Raw genomic sequence first — 19,397 nt, forward strand, 5'->3', positions numbered from 1 at the left:
CTAAGCCAGATGGCTGAGTAAAAAGAGGGATGAAGACAGAATCTTGTGGAGTAGCAACATTTAAGGGGTGAAAGAGATGGTCAAAGCAGGGGCCCGGAAAGGAAACTGAAAAGGAGGGAATAATCAGAGAGGTAGGAAGACTAGGAGACAATCATTTAATAGAAACCAAGGGATGAAAGGGTTTTATGGAGGAGGGATTCATTAGTTCCATGTGTCAGAGAGGTCAGGAAAGGTCAGCACTGGAAAGTGGCTGTTGGATGTGCCAGTTCAGGGGTAATTCGTGCCCTTAGGGGGTGTCATTTTATTAGATGATGGCAGTAGTCTTTGTGGGTTGGGGAATAAATGGGAAGTGATGAAATAAAGAAGATAACCAGTGAATGTAGACTTGACCTTGCAGTCTTTGTATGGAGAGAGGAAGAAAGGAAGATAAGTTGGAATGTAAGGGGAACAATTATTTGGAAGGAGGCTTTTTTTTTAAGGTGAGAGAAACTTGAACATGTTGTTTAAAGATTGAGGGGAAGGAACCAATGTCAGTGGAGAAGGAGAGGGTGAAGGTAAGGAGGGAGAGGTGTGATGGGCAGAGCAAGGTCCCAGAGGAGATGAGAAAATAGAAAATTGGGAACATGTGAAAAGTGGTGAGCCTTCGGGAGGAATATGGTAATTCAATATTAGGATGAGAACAAAACAGGAGAATGGAAGGAAGACTGGGAGCAGGACAAGAAGTTGTGGCCTCTATTTTTTCCAGAAAATGGAAGACAGGTCAAAGGTTGATAGATGCCTCATTTCTTCTTGAGAAAGAGGAACGACCAGATGAGTTTTACCTCTTACCTTTGGATACGTTAGAAAAATCTTTGGATGGGTTAGAAAAATGAGCTTTGCTCAAAGGGCTCATTCTTAATATTCAATAGCTACTCTGTGCTTAACACAATACGAGGTGTAGAACCCTTGGTGTATCTCCCCTTTATAATCTTAAGTCATGTTGAATTAATGTCTTACCTCTTTAAGGTAAATGGCATCTCTTGTTAACAAGCCTATAATATAGATGCCTATTTATTTTTAGATGTAAGCAGTGTAGTTTTGAGAAGGCAGTTAAAGAACCTGTTATCAACATTGTCAGAAGTTTTGAAAAGCCATCTGTCTTGACTTGACAAGGATGCATCAGGTAGACGTACAGATTGGAGCATTAGTCTAGTGCAGGGCCAGGCCTGCTGTGTGATTAGTAGCCTGGTCCCTTTATGCTTCTTGGTGGGGAAGAGCCTTGTTTTTGAGTCAGGACTATGAAGGAAAGGATTAATGGTAATAGTTGATGACCTCAGAATTCTCTTTCTTTCACTATTGCTTTGATGATCTTGATGATGACTGCCATCTTGTACAGTGTGCATGTTCAGGGTTCCCTGGGACATTGCTGGGGAGTATTCTTCTCCTCCCCCCACATCATGATTCTAGAACTGATGTGCACGCCCAAAAGCTCCCCAGACCTGGACTGGTGTAGACACCCTTGGAGTATGTGGACATGCCAGAGGCAGTGAGAGTTCTAGAGCTGGCCCATGGTCCACTGGTGGAGAAATGGGGACATACCTACCACAACTTTCCCTTAAAGTTGTGGTGGGAATGCTTACCAAATTAAAAAGCAAAGTTCCTGGTGGTTGATCAGGACTTCCAGGAAACTTCTTGCCACCCTAAACCGTAAAACACGGCCTGATCACTTGTATGATGGGGTTGGTGGTTCATAAGCTATCCAATGAGCATCGGTCCCTAGGACCTACTGCCCTTTCTTGGCAGAAAGAAAAAATGGTGATCTCTCATGGTTCTTTCCTTTCTTGGCTTCACATCCACTACTCCCAGAATGGAAAGAATGTTGACTACCCCTAGATTTGGGTGATGGTGGGTAACTTCTTTTTGTAGCTGCTTTTGTCGCTTATAACTTTAAAATCTGAGTTTGTGCTGTGCTGCTGAGAAGGATGCATTCCAAAGTGCTCGAAACATGAGAGGCCATTTGACATGTCTAGATTAGTGTGGAAAGGCTGGGAGGGACAGGGAACGGGCATGTACCAAGTGCCCACTGTGTGCCAGGCACTGTGCTAGAACTGTCTCTGTGTGCTTGCTGAGTCCTTACAGCAACTGGATGCACATTTCCCCCACGTTTCCCACGAGGGGTTTGAGGCTCAGGAGGTGAGGTGGCTTCTCTGCAGGTTCATATCTGTGTAAGTGTGGTTCCGTATCTGTAACAGGAAGCTGTCTGTCCTCTGACCAGAAGTCCAAAGGCCTGATGAACTTACCTCCTGTGTGACTTTGGGGAAGAAACTTCATTTCTCTGACCTATGGTTTCCTTTTCTCTGAAATCGGGGCAGATAGACACTGGATTAGACCAGAACGGCTCTGCTGACTCACATGGTGGTTGTGAGGATCAAGTCCGACAATCTGGGAAACCTGGCTTTGAAATCTGTAACGTGTGATAGAAATTCGTGGTCTTATCGTTATTATAATTAGGGTAGAGAACGAAATAGCAACTTACAGCTTAGAGAGATTAACTGTAAAAATATTAGAATTTGAAAAAAACAAGAATTACTAAATTACATACATTAGCCACAACTAAATAAAAGGGAAAAAATGAACCTCAAAACTTAAATTATTGCTCTACTTTTATTAAAAAGAAATACCTGGTACAGGAGTCTCCTAGCACATTAGACTTGCAATGGAATTATACTACTGATTTGTAGATAAGATCAGAAGCAAACTAAGGCAACTCCACACTTCCCGAAATAATGAGAGGCAAAAAGCTTAAATGAAGGAGTGCTGTTAGTCATGAGCTTCAAACCAGACCTATAATTTATGCCTGAAAATACTTGGAAGATGCATTTCCTTGAGGATGGAGAAATTGTGATTACTTAGAAAATAATGGCTGCAGAGGTTACCTTTAAGGACTCAACCAATTATCTAGAACGGGAAGTAAAGAGTTGGCCAAATTGAAAGAAGCCTGTAATTGATTGAAATGGCTAAATTTCCATTTTTGCCATGTTTATAAGGTTCACTCAGGACCGCTGAGAATACCTTGCTCCTTAAAAGGGTGACTAAGACTCTGGAGGGTGAAGAAGAAGATTTAGTGTGAATGAGAAGTTGCTACGATGTGTAAGGAGAGCCCATTGTGTAGGGCGTACATAAATGTATTCTGGGCCTTTCTGGGTTTTCCCTCCAGTGGATCGCATATCTACATCTCGAGAACTTTAAAAACTGGTTGACAGTTACCTGCCTCCAATGGTTGGAAGGCAGAGAGTTGCTTCTGGTGCCCTGGTCTGTAGTTTTAATTATTCTGAGATTGTTGAATGGTGGACTTCTTGAGGCTACGTGTCTGTGTGTCCTCCGTGCCTAACCCTGCCTCATGAGTGTTTTGAATTTACCAGCATGTGTCTTAAGAATGACCGTGGATGGTAATTCTGACTTAGCCACAGCATGTCCGTTACAGATCTTCCTTCAATCAGCAAATCAGAAAGTGTTGCTAGTGAACTCAACCTTGAACTCTCTGCCATGCATAGGGTCTCCACCCGCATGTCATTAGCACACAGGAAAGTCCCCCACTTGGAGCTTTTGGCCTGGCCCCCTAACTCCACGTGCAGACCAGACACGCCTTCACCGAGTTAGAGTTGAATGCAATGCTCTTGTTTTTTAGTCAGTCATAAGATGTCATCATAAAAAAAGCCATCTTCTGTAAAATCGGTGCTGAGAAAATCACTTGGTTTATCATTCGAAGGTTCTTGTAACCTCTTAACTAAACCAATGAGAGGAATTCCTTTTCACTTTTTAGTATCCAGCAAACATTTGTCTCATGTAATGAATTAGGATTTGCCTCCTGCCATCAGACAAAGAGAATTCTATAAGCTGTTAGCTTTTCCTTTTGACCTTAGCCACCAAGAAGCTCAAAGTTCAATTTGATGTTCAATCCCAGTAACCAAGTTAGCTTCATTTTTGCTTTTCTCTTTATGTCCCTTTTACTTCAAGCAATTGCAAATCCTTTATTTTGATATAGGCACACTATGAATTATAATTTGATTCTGTTCACCATCAGCAATTTGCTGAGTACCTAGTATGTACCAGACATGGTGTCAAGTCTTGAGGATATGAAGATGAATAAAAGGTGGTGGTCTCTGATCTTTAAGAAAAGCTCATAGTTTTACTCAGGAGAAGAAATCATAACTGTAGGAGATCCCGTGTAGCAGGAGGTTGATTTTCTAGAGTTATTCAGAAAACTTTTCGTTTCCCTCTAATTTTATTCACGTAGACACGGTTTTAGACTGGCCAGTGTAGAAATTCTCCTAATTTCAAGCATATTTTAAAACCCAGAGATGGAAAAAAAAATTCTAAGCATGCATGAGAAACCCAGATCAGTATAACAGTAAGCCACAGTGAGGAGATGGTAAGACCTCACCAGGGTCTCTCCGCTGAAGATGAGATGAACATGTCCCTTTCCTTTACTGCTGAAATAGGAATAAGAATGTGACCAGTTTGCTTGCAGACAAATGGGCCTTGAAGTTCTTAGGTCCTGATGATATTGGCCCGGAGACAGTGAGTGACTTCTGAGAACCTCGAGGTATTGTAGAGTTCTCTGTGACATCTGGGGGCAAAGGTCTGATTCTCTAGAACTGGTAGCTAAGGCAAAAAGGGATGGGTCATAGGTTCTAGAAGTCTCTTTGTCTAATGGAAGGAGGCATATCTTAATTCATTAAATGAGACCATATAAAATGGAGGCATTTAAATTGGGACCTGAAATGGTGTTGGTTCCCCTTGCTGGGTCAGATCCTTGACGATATCAGGTATTAGTATTCATTAGGCAGGGATCTGACCCAAGAGGGAAACTATCTGAAGGTCCAGCACAACCCTGCAAGGATTTAAAACTTGCATCAAACTCTACTGGGCTCTCATCACAATGAAATCCCTTTGTTTTGAATTTAGGGATTGAATAGAGAGACTGCTTTTGGCTGCTGCCCAAAAGGTTCGTTATGCAACTCCCTTGAAGGAGACCACTGTATACAAAGAGTTTATTCTTGCCTTAGCTGAAAAGTAATTTTTGCCATTAAAATTGACAAACCTAGGGACTTTCAGGGAATAAAAGTGATTTCTCCCCGTCTCCATCTATTAAATTCTGCCTTTCAAATGACTTCTGAAAATGGAGCTATTAGTCAGCTGAGGATTATATGGAATGTTAATTGTTTAATCACTGCTTCAGCACCAAGGTTGCATGTGATGCAGTATGAGATGTTCTTGAGAAGAAAAATGGAAACCGACATACATTTATTTGATTACTAAAACGCCCCACCCCCCTGAGCCCTCTTAGCATATATTTAGCATACTTTTCCTTAATCTTTGAAATCATCCTTCTCTAACTGCCCTCATTCCTTTGCAAGTGTCTTATATGATTTAACACATGATATGAGTGGAATACTATGTACAGAATGTGGAGATGATGCTAAAAACGAGGCAAAGGTTCCTGGTTTGATTCCCTCTCTGATTGCTCGTTCTTTGTATCAAGGCTGGCTCCTCTGCTTCTCCTAGTCTCTTAAAGGTTGATGTTCCACGGGGCTCTCTCCTGAGCCTGACTTTCTCGTTCTACATTTTCCTTCTGTGAGTGATTTCATCCATTTCCAGCACTTCACCCTCCATTCATCTGCACACTCTTCCATCTTCACATACAGAGAACAGCACACAGCCATACATCCTAGGTTTAGACTGAGACCTCGGTGTTGAACAGGCACACCCTCTGTGGACACCACAAGACTGGGCTGAGCACCACGTGTTAAGGGCGTGTGAGGAACTTTAGATGTTAAACATCTATCTTCAGTGGAGATTGTACCAGTGGGGAGGTGGTCACCCCCTCCTGAGCAGGGAGAGCATGCCGATGGCTCCTGGGACATGGAGGCTACACGGGGGGTGTCTTTCCTATGCACTAGCCCTGCTGCCAAATAGATGCTGGTAGCCTTCTCTCACTGCAGCATCTTGGGCCAGGATAGAGCAGCCTAAGCACAAAGAAGTCCTTTGCCCTTCTAAATTCAGCTTTGATAATGTCTTTGACAGGTAAACAGAATAATAAAAAAAAGTCATTTTCAAAGATGAACAGCTGAGCTTTTGGCAGTCATTTCCAAGCATCTAGCTCACCACCATTTTTTAGTTATGAAAGGTGGGCTTTCTATGTTACCAAAAAAACCCAGGCAGAAGCTCAATTATTTTAAGAACAATCACAGCCATTTTGATAAGATTAGTACATCCTACAGGGGATGGTATAGCTGGTGTGTTGATTGCCCATAGAATGAAGTAGTTGCCAACATCACTTTCAAAATCTGACTATGTTTTGATTTACTTAAGCAACAGTTTAAATTCTTGAATAAATGTTTCTAAATCAATTGAAAAGACACAGGAGAGCTTGAGTCACTGTTGATGAACAATTGCACCGTTTCAAAGTAAACGAATGTGAATCATCAATACGTAAACACAGTTGCCCCCAGAATATGTAGGCAGACACCAGTAATTTATACAGTCTTTGATTAAACGGAATTAGATTCGCTTTAGTCATGAGTTAGCTCAATTCAATGTTGTTTAAGCCCATACCTTTTCTAAACTGAATGTAGTCGTGATAGCACAATTTAACCGACTTCCTTATCCAAGGGGCTAAGACTCTTTCAGGGTATAATGTAGCGCAAAGGGCCGACATGTCAAGAACAAATGTAAGTCGAACATGCTGTTTTAATCCCGGTGGTCAGTAAGCGGAAGTTGTTAATCACAATGTGGAATATAACAGTTCAACTCATTGGACCTAAAATTAGTTAATTTGCTAATAAAATTCATAAGCAACGCAAATGAAAACTTTCTCCCAATGAACATGTTTGAAGATAGCCAGGGAGTATACAGACGTTAATCACACAGCTCATCCCAAGGGGCGCTCTCAGTAGGGTTAACGACTTTTTTTCCCCTTACATAGCACATGAAAAGTATGAAATTATATGGCAGCATGAGAATTTTAAGGAACTCTATATGATAGTCTACTTAGGACATCTGTTTGAAACATTAACATTAGGAAACACAAACCTATTCATTCTCTCTCCTCCCACCCCCATCTTTTTGTTATTTTAGACAAACAAAGGTGATGCACTTGCCAACCGAGTCCAGAACACGCTGGGAAACTATGATGAAATGAAGGATTTGCTAACTAACCATTCTAATCAGAATCATCTAGTGGGAATCCCAAAGAATCCCGTGCCCCAGACTCCCATCAACAAAAATGAACCAAGCTTTTTTCCAGAACAAAAGAACCGAATGATCCCACCTCACCAGGATAACACTCACTCCTCGGCACCAACGCCTCCACCTTCTGTTGTGATACTGAATTCAACTCTAATCCACAGCAACAGGAAATCCAAACCTGAGTGGCCCCGAGATAGTCATAACGCTAGCATTGTCCCGGCCAGCCAGGCCGGGAGTCAGCCAAACAAGATGCAGCCAGCAACACAGGACCCGCCCCCAGCCAGACTGGAAGACTTCTTTGTCTACCCAGCTGAGCAGCCTCAAGCTGGAGCAGTTGAAGAGTCCAACCCAGCTGCAAAAGAAGACAGTAATCTCAAATCCAGTGGAGGGGATACTTTCAAAGAAATCTTTCAATCCAACTCCCCAGAAGAATGTGAATTCACAGTGCAGGCGCCGGGCTCCCCCCTAGTTGCCTCCTCTTTATTAGCTCCCAGCAGTGGCCTTTCCGTTCAAAACTTCCCACCAGGGCTTTACTGCAAAACAAGCATGGGGCAGCAGAAACCAACCGCGTATGTCAGACCCATGGATGGTCAGGACCAAGCACCGGACATCTCTCCCACGCTGAAACCTTCTATTGAATTCGAGAACAGCTTTGGGAATCTGTCGTTTGGATCACTCTTGGATGGAAAGCCCACTGCACCCAGTTCAAAGACTAAACTGCCAAAGTTCACGATTCTCCAAACAAGTGAAGTAAGTAATTTTTAAAGTTTTGTTTCACTTTTCTTTTTTAGTTCACTGCTCTAACCTCTGTAGTCAAGTTTTCACAAGCAGTTCTCCTTTACCGTCTTGAGCTGTAGGTGAGACTCTTCAAAGTCAGAGTCTGAGTCTTGATCTGCTGTCACTTGTGACTTGACTGATTAACACTCTGCTAATACAGTTAAATCGCCGTAATTTGGAATGACAATGACAAGTTCGGTCTGAGTGAATGAAAAGTTGGAGTTATGAAATAGTTTCAGAGAACGCATTTGTAGTAATATTATGTACACATTAATAACACTGGAGATTTTCATTGGCCGTAGCAGTAGGAGGTACATGAAAAGACTGTGAGTCACCATGGGCCTTCACTAGCCAATAGCATGTCGTAAACACAAAACACAGACATTCCTTAAGGTACAAGGATGTGCACGTGGGATTTGCTGGAACCGGAAGTGGAAGGCATTCTTTCAGAATCTTAGTTTCTTGAGTGCTGGCAGGGCTGTTCCTTGGCAAGATCTTAACATTATCTTCTGTATCCCTCAGTCTTCCCCTCTGCATCACCTTCTACAGATGCCTACATAACCCTCTTACGCTACCTTGATCCCTTCTGTCAAAGCCAAATGCACTATGCTCAAACAAAATCCCACTGGGTTTGGAATGACTAAATGTTTTACCTATCTCGGGAATCATTGCCTTGTAAAACAGAAATCCAGAGGGACCAAAGCCTCTCCCAAAGGAAGGAATCACTAATGACTGGATCCCAGACCTTGTGGCCCCTGGGTGGGAGACATATATTGGGTGCCCCTCAGATTCCACCACGTAAGCGACTGCCTACTATACCTCAAGTGCTTGATTGGAAGAAACCACTGCTTTTTAGATTGGATTCCTGTCACTGGTGACTAAAGGCTTGAAAAGACACACAGGAAGAAAGTAAGTTGAAATTCTTACTCAATAGGAGTCACAGTCAGTCTTTCTGAATGGTGGCAGAGTCCAAGTTAGTGGTGTCTCAATTAGAGAAGTCTGACCATCTGTGCCCTTTATTCATACTCAGCAGTTGCGGTGATGTCAGAGGACGATGAGGACACAGAGGTGGGGAGAGCTGGGGCTGCTGGTTGTATTTTCAGAATGCATGTTTTGAATATTGTTTCATTTCTGAGGTGGTTTTGCTGTTTGTATCATCATCCGTCAAGTCTTGTCATCTTCCTCCCAAGTATCTCTCCAGTCTGTCACCTCTTCATCCTCACTGCCTTCGAAGTGCCTGTTAGCATCTCTCGCCTGGACTGCCTCCTATCTGGTCCCCCTCCCTCTAGTCTCACTTCTCGTTCAAACCATCCTCCATTCTGGTTGATCTAACGGGCAGATCTGACCATGTCACTCCCTGCTTTGGAGTCTTCAGTGCTTTCTCATTGCTGCCAGGAAGAAGTCCAAATTTCTTAGTCTCGCATACCGAGCTCATCACACTCTGATTCCATACTCCCTTCCTGACCTCACACGTCATGAGTTCTTCATATGCAGATGAAACCCCAGCCCCACGGAGCTGCCTGTGGTACCCCGGCACATCATGCTTTTCCACGCTTCCTTGCTTTTGTGCCTGCTGCCTCCTCAACCTAGAATGTCTCTCCCTCCACTCCCTTGTCTTCCTGGTGAAGTCCTGTTTCTCCTTCACATCTTCCCAGCTGTCACTTTCTCTGCAAAAGCATGCCTAATTGGACCAGGCTTAATTACAGCCCCCTTCCTCGGGGCTCGCCAAGTGCCTTATACACCCCTTGGCTGGCACTTCTTTCATTGTATTGTAGTTCCTTGTCTGTGTGTCTGTCTCCTCTATTAGACTGTGAGCTCCCTGAGAGCAAGGAATGTCTTGTTCTTCTCTGTATCCCAAGCGCCTAGCAAATGCCTGGCACATAGTAGATCCTGAATAAATGTTTGTTGAATGAATGAACTTCAAAAATGGGTACTTGCTTACATTTTCTAAGCCATCATGTTAATCAAATAACACGAACAAAGGTAAACGACTGCTAGAAAACCCATCGTCGATGGTATTTCTTTCTCTGTACTCTGTCTGCCTGTGTCTCAGTCTACTGTTCCCCTGCACAGTCACTTGAAAATCCTAATCCTAGTTTCCGCTGGATGACTTAATACAGGATTGTGATACACAAAAACCAGAAAGAAACCTCCTTGGAAAGAGGGGGCATCTAATGGGAAAGTGGGACCCCATTCTCAACCCTTTTCTTGCCCTGGGATCTGCTGCTCTCCCCCTTTGCATGGCAAGGCCATCGCTCAGGACTGGTCTGCAGGTAGCTCTGGCCCATGAAGAGGTCTGTCAGCCTGAATCAACACCTCACTGGCAGAGTGTGAGGATCTCCACTCCGCTGTAACCTCCTCTCTCTCATCCAGTCACCCCGTGGCTGACGCAGATTCAGAGACGACTGCATGCTCTCGCTCCACGTGCTGGTGCACCAATGAGAAGTACATTTCCAGAGTCTGAGCTGCCATCGGCTCTGGAGCGGATGAGCCGAGGAGCCGCCTGTATGCGCGCCGCCTTTGGGAGTGGTCCAGATAGGCTTTTTGGTAGAACTTCATATGAAAAAATGGGTCAGGTGCGGTAAAGTCATGATCAGTGATCTGTGAAGAAAGTCCGTATTTTAAAATGCAGGTCTCGAGGAAGGATTTGGAAGAAGGGTAGAGAGAAGCTCATGGCCCTCAAGTCAGGAGCACATACAGGCTTTCACATTTGGTGATGTGAAAACCAGAAATAGGAGGAAAGATAATGAGAGGTTAGACAGCCTACCAGAGAATTTAGATGAGTGTAGATTAAAATGTGGGCATAAATGTAGACAGGGTGGAGCATTATGGAACTTTGAAACTAATGGAATTTATGTGGCTAAAACTCTGACCAGGCCTGGAAATTCACCCCATTAAATCTTGATGCACTTTTCAAAAGCACTTAGTATTAGAATTCAGCCCCAGCCCCTGGCGCCGAGAGCTCCGGCATGGGGTTCTGGGTCTCTAGTCAAAGTAGCCATCTTCAGTGAGTGGTACCATTCCTTTGAGTTATTACTAAAAAGGCTTGTCCATGGAGCAGTCATAGGATGTCTTTGAGTTTTCTCAACTCTTCCCCTCGCTCTAGTGACGGGGGGCTGATGTGTTGTGCGTTTGGGAGCAGTGGGGGGTTGAATGACCAGGAAAAAGACACATTCTGAGGTATACAAATAAGCAGATATGGTTAAATTTGTGAGTTGAGAGATCATCACCTATTATTGAAATGCAATGTGCGTGCATGTGTGTCCGTATACGTTTATGTGTCTACACTTGTATATATAGTGTGGAAATTTTAATTATTTCCCATCCGTAAGAATTCCCTTGCTTCTTAGAATTTCTGTGTCAATAATAAGGATACCAATAAATACTAGCTAAAATGGATACTATACTAAAAATAAATACTAATAAAGTCTAACCAACTTTGTTGCCAGAGGTCAGCTTTTCAATTGAAGCATGCTTTTTAAACAAAGCATTTATTTAAAAAGTTGGTGTTACAGAATTTACTATTATTCCAGGCAACTGAAAAAAAAAAGACTGATGTGTTCTGCAGTTGCACTTAGAAGAATTTTCTGGGGATTGCATCTGAAAACCGTGAAAGACCTATTTATATCAAGTGGAAACTAAGGATTGCTTGCAGGCGGTGTTTTGCTGGGAAATGAATTTGTTAATAAATGTAGCTTTGTACATGACTTCATTACAGATGTTTTGACTTATTTTTTCATTAGGATAAAAATCTGCTGGTGTAGATAGCTTTGTATTTTGGTACAATTTGTTACTACTATTATTTGGGAAGGAAATAATTACATGCAAATGAAAGGATCAGTGACATGTATTGAGTGTTTCCATCCTAACTCAATAAACTTTCATAGGTACAGTACAAATGTGCAGAGTGTCATCACCATAAAAAGGTCATTTGCTTTACGAGGTGCTCTTGGATGTGACCTAAGACTATCTGAGGCTCTAACTGCCTCAAAATTAGGAATCTCCTAAAAAAGTGTAATGGAATTGATATGAGTGATGGGGTTTGGCTTAGCTTATTTTCGTGTCTAGCTTTGTCAACCAGCTGAAAAGTTATTGCTCACATTTGTGACCGTGCCTGCCTTGGTTTCTATCCTGTGCGGTGAATGAACGCTGTGGGTGTGATTAGCTTTGTTTATTATCGGTAGATAGGAAGCTCAGGTCCCTTGTGTGAGAACTGCAGGGAATGCTGGGAACGTAACATTCGTGTGCTGGATGCACAGAAACCATCGAGGCAGCTCCTTCAAAGAACAGGGAGCCGTCCAGCTGCTGTGTGCAAGCCTTTTTCACTTGATGTACATCATGAATTTATCTTTTGTCCATTCTTACGGAAATAAAATAGCATTCGGTTCAAGGCTGTAACTGGTTTAATTCCTACCTCATTGGGAATGAATGGAGATGCCCTTGAAAATCCTCACACATTCAAGGGTGCCGTCAGAGACCTTGACCTTAAGATTTATCCCATAGAACTGTAGGAGGATCCAGAAAGCTTTGTATCTCCTCTACCAGTCTGTCAGCTGGTAGTTGCTTTTCCTTCATGCTTTTTGACTAACTCTTCCAACTGCTTGGTCTCATTGGGATGAAAGTTCATTTTCCTTACCACACCTCTTCATTTCCCCTCTAACTTCAGTGTCTCCCTAAGCTGAATGACGTGGCCTTAACTGAACATCTGAAAAGAATAGTCAGTGATGCAAGTAGAACACGGAGCCTCACATTTTGATGGAGAAGTCAGAGATTCTGGGAGAGGATTTAATTGATTGTCGTAGTTCAGCGATGAAAAAAGATGTCTTGGGGAGGGGCAGCTGACATCATCCTGACAATCACAGGGCCATCTCACCGGAAAGTGACACATAGGAGTAACCCCAGAAGGTTTCTCAGAGACAGAATACAAGATAGGTTTTGAACTTGACCTTGAATACAGGGTGGAATCACAATAGGTGAAGAGGGGTCTGGAGGACAGGGCAGTTCATATACATGCATAGTGATGGTGGAGAGACTGGCAGGTACAAAAAGGGAGCATAAGGACATGCAAGGTGTATTCTGAGGACGGGCCAGTTTGTGTGCAGCTGCGGGTTTATAGGACCAAAGTGAGATAAGTCTCGAGAGCCAGAGTCTTCAGTGTCCTGACTGCTGAGGTGATGTGGCATCCAGATTGTGATGCTGGACTTGAAACTCCATGGTCCCAGTGGCTGATCGGGTGGTGACCTAGGAACTCACTCAGGCCCGTTGCTCTCAGTGATTCAAACAGTCATTTCAGAGTGCCTGTGTTCTCTGTTCCCTTACCAGAAAGCACATCTTATTTCTTGCTCTTTAGGTATCAGTTTTCTTCCACATGCTTTCCCGAGGCTCTTTCTAAAATAGTGCAGAATGCTTGTTCTAAACCATGCTCTTTCCCTGCCCTTCGTTAGTCCCTTTCCCTCCATTTTCTCATTAGTGCTAGTCAGACTCAGGAAGACATCTCACCCTTGGCCTAGTAAAGGTTATGCAAATGCCTGGGGTCCGTCCTGCCTTCCTGCCTTCCCTTCTTTCTTCCTTTCTTTCTTCCCTTCTTTCTTCCCTTCTTTCTTCCTTTCTTTCTTCCCTTCTTTCTTTCTTTCTTTCTTTCTTTCTTTCTTTCTTTCTTTCTTTCTTTCTTTCTCTCTCTCTCTCTCTCTCTCTCTCTCTCTCTCTCTCTCTCTCTCTCTCTCTCTCTCTCTCATTTCCTCAAGTCCTGTTCTTTAGCATATATATTTTCTTTTCCTAAGGCTATGTGTCAGTGATTTAGCCATCAGCATCCTGGAACCATGTCAGCTATTTCAACATTCCATTTTTTAAAATGAATTAGACTATTTGGTTTTAGTGCAACTGTCTTGGTGTTCTGTGCTTTTAAATCCCTTGTCACTTTTAACATTTTTTTTGGCTTGGAAAGATTGATTTATTCTTATTCTGAAAAGAAAACCACTTTGATTTTTATCCTATGCCAATTTAAGTCATCTTTAATAATGACACATTTAAAAATATCATGATTTATTAATAACTTCAGTGATTTTTTGTGAACTAACTGGAAGTAAATCTTCTGTGAGGGAATGTGTGGTATAGTACAAAGTAGAGTTTGAACGAGGTCTACTGAGATGTGGGTTCTGGCTTGGGTTTGCTTTGTGAACTTGAGACGGTGATTTTCCCTCTCTGGGTCTCTTGTTATATGGGGAGTTTAGACTAGCTCATCAGTGAGGTTTCTTCTAGCTGTAAATCTCCTAGAGCATGTTTCTCCTTTGTGGTTAAGCCCTAGCCCACCTTGTTTGTAAAGTTACTTCAGCCACCGCCCCCACCCATATCCCTCCAAGAGTACGGGCCTCAGGACGGGCTGGAGGGGGGTGAGCCCTGCCTGCCAAACTCTCACTGCCACCCTTCAGAATAGTTGGTGAGTTTTTAAGACTAGGTAAATATGGGCAAACTAGAATTGGATCTTCTTTGGGAACTGGATACCAATTCAGCCTGGAGTATTATTAAATTTCAACTCATTTTTAAAGATGCACAGTGATATGCTGCATTTCACTGGAAAACACCGAGCGGTGAACTCAGGCAGTAGCCTCCTCATCCCTTTGTCACCACTCACTCATGTAATGAAAGATGGAGAACTTCTATTTTCACATTCCTTCTAGGAAAATATTTTGACAGATTCAGTATGCAGTAAAGTGATAAGCTTTTGTTACGTGTGTCCCAAATCACCCTGTTATCACTGGATGTATCGATTAGCTTAGTACATTCTGAGCCAGTCATAAAAAACAGAGTGTTCACAGTGTGTGTTAAAGAATCAGAAAAATTGACAGGTAGAGAACCATATTGATTCAAGCCAAATCGTGAATGCGAAGGGCTTTAGAGAGGAGTTATAAACCTCTTTATGGCTGGTGTAAGATTCTTAAGTTTTTTTTTTAATTGACTTGAAAGCAAATATTCTTTAATTAACTATCTTTTTAAAAAGTGCTGTGCTTTAGTCACCAGGTAGAGTTTATTATACAAGTGACAATGACAAAAAGCAATTACCTTTATACTTAGAGTTTACAATTGCTTTCAGTTACATTATCTTATTTTTTTCAGCTTTGTTGAGGTATAATTGATAAATGACAATTGTATATATTCAAGGTGTACAACTTGATGTTTTCATATACATAAATGTGAGATAACCTCCAGGATCATGCTAATTAACATATCCATCACCTCACATAGCTACCACTTTTTTGTGTATGTGGTGAGAATACTTAAGAGCTACCCTCTTAGCAGATTTCAAGTGTACAGTATGTTATCGTTAACTATAGTCACCACGCTTTACATTAGGTCTCCAGAACTTATCCATCCTGCACCACTGAAACGTTGTACCTTTTGACCAACATCTTACCATTTCCCCTGCACCCTCCAGCCATCTTATTTTGATTTGATTTTTATATGGTCTGGGATTATCATCATCCCCTTTTCACAGATGCAAAAATGTAGTCTCAGAGAGACTGAGGGTTACTTATCTAAAGTCACACAGCCAGCAACCGGCAACGCTTGGACTAGAACCCAGGTCATTAGTGCCACTTCCATTTGGTGTACAGTGTGCTCCTGTATACGTATGGGTTAATTTTCTACAATGAGCCTCTCTACTGGCACATAAGGGCCAAGAGAATAATGAGCTGAATCCAGCTTAAGTTGAAATACCCTTGATGGGTTCATATTTCAAAAGTCAGGAGCCAAACCTAGCAAAAGAGCAATTTTCCCTGTGGTATTACAGGTTACAATCATGTGTTTTTCATTTACAAAAATGGTGAGAAGTAGTGTTTTTGCAATATTTCTAAATGAGTAACATATGACACAACTTGTTAGAGGACCTTTCCTTGGTTCGTAAAGTTTCTGAGTTTTTGTCTGTTTGGTAGGATGATTTTAGCAGAAGGCTCAGACAGCAGAGCTGAAATCTGGATTTCTGTGGCTGAAACACAACCACCCGCTGGATAAACATTAGATGTGAATGAGGGGTCAATAAAAAGTGTGCATGTAAATAATTTCTATGGAAGGAATAAGATGTCTCTCAAATGTTTGAGTCCTGCACCCCTGCCCCAAGTATATTAATGGAAAAAAAATTACAGATCATCAAATTTCAAGAGTAGTTAGCAGGGAGCAGGAAGGATCCATGGCTTTTATCCATAGATGCTAAATGAGTGAGTCTCCCTGTACCTCAGCAAAAAAATGCAGGGAATCCATAGACTGCCTACTCAGAAAAGCACTATGAGAATGCATGACCTAAAGAGCTGTGAAAGGCCTTTGAAAATGTTACAAGATTCTGGAAATGAGAGCCATATTAGCCATTTTCTGTAGATGCCGTAACAGAATATTATAAACTGGGTGGCTTAAAACACCAGAAATTGATTCTCCCACAGTTACGGAGCCTAGAAATCCAAAAAGGTATTGGCAGGGCTGAGCTCCTTCCAAAGGCTCTAGAACAGGATCCCTCTGGCCTCTCCCAGCTTCTGGTGGCCCCAGGCATTCCTTGGCTTGTGGCCACATCGCTCCACTCTCTGCCTCCATCTTCACGTAGCCTTCTCCTCTGTGTCTCTCTGTGTCCTCTCCCCCTTGTATAAGGACACCAGTAATTGAATTTAAGGCCCACTCTATATCCAAGATGATTTCATGTCTAGATCCTTAAATGATTCCATCTGCAAAGACCGTATTTCCAAATAGCCACATTTTGAAGTTCTGGGTAGACGTAAGTTTTGCGGAGACACTAGCCAGCCCACTATGAGAGGGGTCATTCTTCCCACTTCCCAGGCTGGGAGTGGAGAGAGGCCAGCAGTGTTTTTTGTGGAAAACCTAAGCCAGTCTGTGAGAGGGAGGTGGGCTTCTGCACCTCAGAACTGAACTCAGGCTTAGTCTGCAAAGCTTCTGAGCCAAATTCTCTTGAAGCTCTTCAGTTTTACTGTGAATAAACTGTTCGGTACAACAGTAGAGAAGTGATTTTTCAAATTCCTTTACAGTAGCAGGTATAAAGTTTCTTTCTAATTAAGTAATAGAGAAAAAATAATTTGTTAATATCGTTGACTCGATTATGAACTAGAGTTGAGGTGGGCATTTTTTTCTGTGAAGTAAATATTTTCAGCTTTGGGAGCCCTTTGGTCTGTGGCAAATCCTCACCTCTGCCCCTGTAATGTGAGGACGGCCATAGACAACATGTAAATGAATGGCCATTGCTGTGTGCCAATAACATTTTATATATGGATCCTGCGAGTCAAATATTCCATATTTCCATAGGTCACAAAATATTCTTTTGATTCCTTTCAACCATCTTACAGTGTAAAAACTATTCTTACTTAGCCTGTGAGCCATCCAGAAACAGACAGTTGGGTGAATTTGACTTGCAAAACTTAGTGTGCTGACTGCTGGGCTAGATCTAGACAAAGCTTCAGCCAGCCAAAAAAACATTGGCTCGCTCTACCTGTCATCAGTAGGAAGATGGCTTTGAGTAGAGAGGGGAAGAAGGCCAGCCTTGCAACTTGTAGAGAGCAGAATCCTAGAGTCAGGAGAGGTGTCTCTAGTGAGGGTAGAACTGGCCTGTCAGGGAGAGCCTCCCCCAGGCCTACAGGCAGATGGGTAAGAAGGCTTTGTACCCACACCACAAATCACATCTCCGTTCAGGAGGGTTCTCTTTCTTTAGTGACTCATGGGGTGAAGGTCCTTTTGTCTTTTGCTTTCTTAGAATTGGAGTGCTTGAGCTCCCAGGACAGGGGACCATCTGCATGACTGGTCTGGGCTCAGAATCATAGGATGCAGAGATAACTTCAGAGATAACGACTAAAAGGAAGCCTGTCCTATAACTTGATGTAAGGGGAAGAACCTAGTCTAAACCCAGTTAGGATTCTGGAATCCCTTATGGATTGGGAGGACTAAAGTAAATATTTGAGTTGGGTGTGGGGTGGAAGGGATTTCTATGATTCTAGGAGTAGCAGGTTCTCTTGTGCAGCTTGAGACTTTGGGTTTAATGGGGTGAAAGGTTTGTGGGAGCCCCTATAGGTGCTTCATAGCTGGTGTGTAGAGTGTGTATGTGTGTGTGCATATGCACGTGCCATTGTCCATGTGTCTCTCTGGGGGAACCTGAGAAAGCCAGTGGACTTCTGGGAAGAGCAGGCTAGAGAATGATGGCTTTCTTGGTATCTCATGAAGTTTTTGCCCAGCCTCCAGGGCAGTATCTAGGTTCTGAGGTGACTCAGAATGAAGGAGTGATAGGAGAAAGGATCTATTTTGTTAAGGTTTTAAAGGTGAGATGAGGTGGAGCTAAAGCTTCAATAAGCTAAGATGCATAGGTTGATGTAAAAAAGGCTGTCATATAGATGATATGGGCTGTGTAAAGCCTTTGAAGTTGGTGGAATTTCAAGGAACATGCTTCCTGTGATATAAGAGTATCATGAAAGCTCACTGTTTAAAGTATGTATCAGTGAAGAATGTTACCACTGTGTTGCAGTTTCATTAGCTAGATTGGTGATGGGAGAAGGCGCTGCCATCTTGTAGTTTCAGAGGTCACCATTCACATCGACTACCATGTGATGATGAGTCCTGAAGCTGGTTAAGGAGATGACCCCGGCTTTAGAGCAAACCTATCCTTTGACCTTCCTCTGCCTGTAAGCATCTCCTTTGTAGACCAGGATGCTCACCCTGAGTGGAGTCTCACCAAGTAGTCTCTCCTTTATATTGAGACACCCAAACTCTCTCTCTGCAGCTCTACTCTATTTACTTGAACACATACAGCCTTCAGATCCTTGGGAATGTGGGAAGATCTAACATCCCTTCCCAGGCAAGGTTGATGGGTAAAAAGGACCCACATCAGAGAGTTAATTCTGAATCCACGATCCACCTAAAAGAAAAGAAAATGGTTTTGTTGGATATTTAAATGCCGCATTTGATCCAAGGACAAAGATATAAACAGCAGCATAACATTATGAGTTGTTCACATTGAGCCTGATATTATGAATTGGGATGATTTAAATCTGAAAATATTATCATATACATTGTTGGAAAGAGCCATTAGAAGAGAATGCCTGTAAGACCCCACATCTTCTTTTATTGGTTGATTTGATTTACTCATTCAACAAACTTTTATTGAGCACTCATTGTGTGCCAGCCACTGTGCTAGGAGCTAGAAGACTGAGATGATGAAGACATGTTGACATCTTAAGTAGCTTAAGTCGGGGGATATGGACACAAAAACAGAAAATCACAGTGAAATATTAATAGATGGTTGTTCAGTATTCTATGGGAGCAGAGAGGATGACTAAGAGTGTCTGAAATGTTCGGGAAAGCTTCTTGAAGGCAGTAGTAACTTGTATACTAGCTCTTGAAGTGTGATTGGG

The 19,397-nt window shown here is 42.5% G+C and overlaps 1 protein-coding gene across 2 annotated transcripts in view; it reads left to right on the top strand.

Moving 5' to 3' along the window:
- Positions 1-19,397, top strand: part of AFF2 (ALF transcription elongation factor 2) — a 470,347-nt gene that overhangs the window by 160,173 nt on the left and 290,777 nt on the right. For both annotated transcript variants that reach the window (XM_074359058.1, XM_074359059.1), the window contains exon 3: positions 7,120-7,980. In XM_074359058.1, coding sequence (XP_074215159.1) covers positions 7,120-7,980 — 861 coding nt within the window. The remainder of the gene's footprint in view (positions 1-7,119; positions 7,981-19,397) is intronic.

This window comes from Camelus bactrianus, chromosome X (assembly GCF_048773025.1).
Source record: "Camelus bactrianus isolate YW-2024 breed Bactrian camel chromosome X, ASM4877302v1, whole genome shotgun sequence".
NCBI lineage: Eukaryota > Metazoa > Chordata > Mammalia > Artiodactyla > Camelidae > Camelus > Camelus bactrianus.